This window comes from Drosophila guanche, unplaced genomic scaffold, assembly GCF_900245975.1.
Source record: "Drosophila guanche unplaced genomic scaffold, DGUA_6, whole genome shotgun sequence".
Taxonomy (NCBI): Eukaryota; Metazoa; Arthropoda; class Insecta; order Diptera; family Drosophilidae; genus Drosophila; species Drosophila guanche.
This window is the reverse complement of record NW_022995743.1, coordinates 7,679,310-7,684,213: the sequence shown is the minus strand read 5'-3', so window position 1 is coordinate 7,684,213 and position 4,904 is coordinate 7,679,310. Positions and strand designations below refer to the sequence as shown.

The window sequence follows — 4,904 nt, the reverse complement described above, 5'->3', positions numbered from 1 at the left end:
CCCCACCCCGCTGCCAATTTCCAGTAATTTGATTATTGTGACATTTTACATTAGAATGGGACACAGTAGAGACGGGACGAGGGCCCTCCCAAACTTCACCAAAATTTGTGCATCTCCAGTTCCGTTCTGATGACGGAAGAGAGCAGCGAGTCCAGGTCCCCTGGTTGGCCATAACAAACCGAAAGATAAACATTTGCCACACAAAACTCGGTAAATGGCAAAGGGAATGGCCATCAATAGCAGACGGCGGCTACATCTAGGACAGAGCAGAGGCATCAACCATCAGCGGCGGCGGCGGCAGCGGCGGCGGCTCCAGGAGGACAATCATCGATGAATTGGACGGAAAAGTTTTGCAACCGGACGCGCGACTCCAACTCCAGCTTCGATTCCGATTTTGCTGCTTGTTTTGCTGCTTGTCTCAGCTGCTGTTCAATGGACCCGTTGCTCCTGCTGCTGTTGTTGCAGCCATGAAGTTCACTACAGTTGTGAAATTACTTATTTTTCAATTGTTGGCGGGCCCTTTCTGGCCGTGGAATGGCCTGGCCATTTGGCATTGTTGTAGACGCGCGCGCTGTGCCACGCCAAGCCATTGCCGTGCAATCTTGATTACTGTCAGTGGCAGCAGTTGTATTTAAAATTGGCTAACAAGTTGGCTGGCCTGGGCCTGGCCTGGCCAGGGCAAAAGAATGCTGATGGTGGCCCCAACCACCATCAAGCCTCCCTGCACTGCTCCTTCCCGTTTGCTGTTGCTTTTTTGTATACTCTGCAGCATCGAAATGTGTCAGGGAATGCCACGCTTGTGTAAAGGAATGTGATTGGAAAAGGAGTGAGGGGTAGAGGTAGATATATTTTCAGAGAAGTTAATGTACCCGAAATGGTATCCAGAAAGAGGGAAAACTGTGGCAAGTTTTTGCTTGGTAAGAAATGAAAATTTGATTGTAGCTTGATTAAATATTCGATAGAGTTTTGGTGGATGAAATATGTGCACAAGTAGAGGGTATCTTATGTGCGGCATGCCCCACCAAATCGTTGTGACTAGATACTTTTCATTTAGTTTGCCAGCTGCCGTTTTCTTTGTTGGCTTTCCCTTCGGCGCACCCACTCCACTCTTTTCATATCAGCAACATTTCTCAGTGATCTGTCCGAGCAGCCATTTTGCTATTTGTTTCGCCCTTCGCCCTTCCCCCTTCCCCCTTCCCATTCCAACTCCCTGCCACAACCTGGGTTCATATTTGTGCCTGCTGCTGGGTGTTGTATTTTGTGTGCATTCTTTACATTTGTTTGCCAATAATTTGATGTTGATTGGGATATTGCCAGTTGCCTGCAAGTGCCTGCGACTGCCCATCACCTAGGGCTTTAGAAAATGGCCCACGAAGTAGACGGTTCTGTTGTTGCGAATGGCAAAGACGAAGGGGCGATCGGCCTTGAAGATCTTGCGTTCGGGATTCTGCATAAAGGCAGCAGCACGAGCAGCTACAGTTGGGGATTGAGCATTAGAAAGAGTGGCAGGAAATGCTCCAGACTTACGTGTATCGGGATCCGTCTCACAGCCAGACTCCGTCACTTGCAGATAGAGCTTGTGCCTGGCCTCGGAGATCAGTTGGGGCGACTTCTTGGCAAACAGACCACTCAGATCCGCCTGGCCAGGCTTAAATATCCGCTCTAAGCCCAACTGCAAGTCAAAGGGGGTCAAGAGATGGAACTGCCACTCGCTGCGGTGGGTCTTACCTTCTGCATGGGCACCTTCAGATCGATGTCGCACTCAATTTTGAACAGGGGCATGGTCACTTCCACCTCGTGCTGCAGCCCCTTGCTGGCCACCTCGTTCATGTCGAGCTGTGCCAGTTTCTCCTCTAGTGCCGGCAGTCCATCCACTTCTTTGGGCACGATCAGCATCATGCTGATGTCAGAGTCCTCGAATGGCAGGTGGAGAATGTCGGACTGAAGCTTCTTGGACTGTGCATAGCGGAACTGGCCAATCTGTCGCATCATTGCCAGCTCCATGCGCTGTGTGGCGCTGATCCAGAAGTCCTCGGGGGCAGTGCGATCCACGGAGAAGCGTTTGGCCCACTTGGCCCGAAAGTATATGGAGTTCACGAGGATCACACTCAACTCTGGGTTGAAGGTGGCCGGGGTGAGGAGATTGCGCACGGTGTGAAAGGTTTGCAGCTCCAGCCACTTGTTCACCTGCCGCATGGACGCATTCGGGTCCGAGTAGTTCAGGGCATCCGCCTGGGCATTGAAGAACTCCACCGCTTTGAGGTTAAAGTCCGGACGCAGCGGTACATCATCGTTCACATACAGCCGCGTGACCAGGCGCAGGGCGGCGCCCTTCTCCGAGCAGGTGCACTCCTTGCTCCAGAATTCTGCGTGCTGCATGGCAATCTCGTTCTTCCCGGCCGCTCCCAGCATCAGCACGGAGCGCAGCTCTTCCGCGCTCTTCCCGCCGGCTCCCATGAAGACCAGCGTCAAGGCACTACGCGCAGCCGCAGGTGAGATGACCATGTTGACCTTGGGCGACTCCTCGTTGAGGGCACGGAACAGGTTTCGGGCAAACACAATCGGACTGGCACTCAGCGATGGCGCCGTTGTGCCTGCCGCGGCCATTGGAATCAGGCAGAGAAGGAAAACTTGTTGGGGGGGGGGAAAGAACACACAAAGTAAACAGTTTGTAAGGTCTAGAGAAACTGTTTCCCCATTCAATCTGTTACCTATTTCGCCAGGCATGCTGAGATCTACACTGGAACTGACTTGGATCGCTGTTCAGCGATCACTGACTCGAACAATGGGTGAGGTCATATGGTCGAACATGTTGGATGGATCATGTAGTGTGAGTCGCACTTAAACCGGTTTCGTTGGGCTGACAATTCATCAAATCTCGGTTGTTATTGTACAGCCACATGCAAGCAAGCCCTTGGAGAGTACTTGCTAGTACCAAGAACTGCTGATAATATAAAACTTGAGTGTTGCCCTGTATGTAAATTATATTTGTAATATTCTGCTCTTAATATGTGTGTGTGTAAATGTGAACCAAATCCCTCTTGGGCTCTTTCTGATTTTGATGTCATGGCAAATGCATTTTGTATGTTGACTCTGGCTCTGTTTTCATCTCTGGCATTATTTTTATGGCTATATTCCGTTTGTGTGTAGTTTTATTTGTTGCATTGTTTGTTTTTCTGCCAATTTTGTTGGCTCGTATTTTGCCAGCATTCGAATTTGCATGGCACGACAGTAAGTCAATAACATTCAGTGTATTGGCAGCTGCCTTAGCGGTTCGAACACTCGCCGCCAATCCCTCTGACTTCGCTGTGTGTCTGTGTCTGTCTCCCCCTTCCTTGCTCCCTCTTTCACTATGCTGCTTCATGGCTCTTGGGTTGCCCTTTTGTGCATGCATTTTATGGAGCGAGAGAGAGAGAGGGAGAGAGAGAGAGACTAAATGATGTCTACACATTCCTCTAGTTGACTCGCCGTGCTTCACACTCTCCCTCTCTCTCTCTCTCTCTGTCGCTTTTCACAAATTTCGCGCTTGATTGACCTGCTTATGCGCCTCGCCTGATGCGTTTTGTATTTATATTTCAATTTAATTTCATTCACCTTTTCACGTCATGCATTCTATGTCCATGTCTATGTTAGCCTTCCCCGTGTGTGTGTATGCAGCACTTGGCTGGGGGCTAAATGAACACATTTCACGCATGATTGAGCCAGTTAAGTGTGATTCGTTGACTATTCGAATGCATCTGACTAATCGACCCACCATAAACCCAAGGGCCACCCTGCCCCAACCCACACAGCTGCTGCTCCCTGCTCTCCTCTCCCGGAAAATTCGTTGGAATTTGCCATAAGCAGATATCTTGATCGCATTACTTGATGAACAGAAACTTTCTCTCAGTAATATAATTATAATTGAATTCTTTTGTAGCGAGGCAAAGCTGCTTATATTTTCTATATGCAAATGCAGTGGAAATTCACTGAGAAGCATCTATCCATCATATTCAAATCGCGCACTAATTGCATTTTCATGAAGTACTAGAAGCGCCTCAAGGAGCACACACTTATTGGAAAGGGACGTGGGACGTGGCTGGCTGTTCGGTTTTCTGCGGTCTTGATGGCTTAGACGGGGGGCTCAATAAAATGAAACAATTCACCGAAAGGGCAAAACGGCAAATGCCATCAAATGCGAGGCAGAAACTCATAGAATTTTCTCCTCTCTTGTGCCAGCTTCAGGCTATCATTTTCGATTGTGAAACTTTCTGTATGCTGTTGCGGTTGCCGCGCATCCAGAAGTACTCAGCCAACTAGTTTGCGGTTCACTTAGAGACTCCCTCCACAGCTGCAGCAGCAGCAGTTGCCTTGCCTTGTAATCCGAATACACCATCCCCGCACAGTCTTAGCGAAGGGAGAACCACTTTAATCGCAATAAATTCGAAATTTTGCCACCACGGACAATGGCAAATGGCAAATACGGAGTAGATTCCAATGTCAATTGAATGCCCGAATTCTTTGGCCGAGAATTAACTAACCTCTGTGTGAGGCGACATGGTAATTGGATTCGCCAGGTGGATAAATCAATATATATAGTAAAGGAGTTTCCGGGGGAACTTCCGGAGGGGTAGCTTTCAGTGTAAATGAATCCCCGGGTATGAGTCAACTGAATGTGCCAGCCAGCATCCCAGATTCTATTTGCTGTGCCAAATATCTCTCTCTTTCTCTCGCTCTCTCTCTCTCTCTCTCTCTCTCTCTCTGATTGACTTTGTAGCTTTGTCCGTTTGATTTGTGGTCCATTTTGCAGTTGAAATCAAACAGCAGACAGCAAATACAGCAAATACAGCAAACACAGCAAGTTGCAAGCTGCAAAGCCTGTGAGCAGTAAACTGTAAACGACAATAGACTGTCGATTGGTTTGG

The 4,904-nt window shown here is 48.9% G+C and overlaps 1 protein-coding gene across 1 annotated transcript; it reads right to left on the bottom strand.

Annotated features, from left to right (window-relative positions):
- Positions 1-1,267: 1,267 nt before the first annotated feature.
- LOC117591374 (serine protease inhibitor 42Dd) lies at positions 1,268-2,782 on the bottom strand. The gene is made up of 4 exons (XM_034284620.1): positions 2,712-2,782; positions 1,729-2,630; positions 1,528-1,672; positions 1,268-1,473 (listed from the first exon to the last, which is right to left on the bottom strand). The coding sequence occupies exons 1-4, from the start codon at positions 2,725-2,727 to the stop codon at positions 1,349-1,351; spliced, it is 1,188 nt and encodes a 395-aa protein (XP_034140511.1). The 5' UTR covers positions 2,728-2,782; the 3' UTR covers positions 1,268-1,348.
- Positions 2,783-4,904: the final 2,122 nt, after the last annotated feature.

Coding starts and splice junctions, on each gene's coding strand:
- LOC117591374 (XM_034284620.1), bottom strand. Junction 1,673..1,728: donor TGAAGGTGCCCATGCAGAAG/GTAAGACCCACC, acceptor TTTGACTTGCAG/TTGGGCTTAGAGCGGATATT. Junction 1,474..1,527: donor TGAGACGGATCCCGATACAC/GTAAGTCTGGAG, acceptor CCCCAACTGTAG/CTGCTCGTGCTGCTGCCTTT.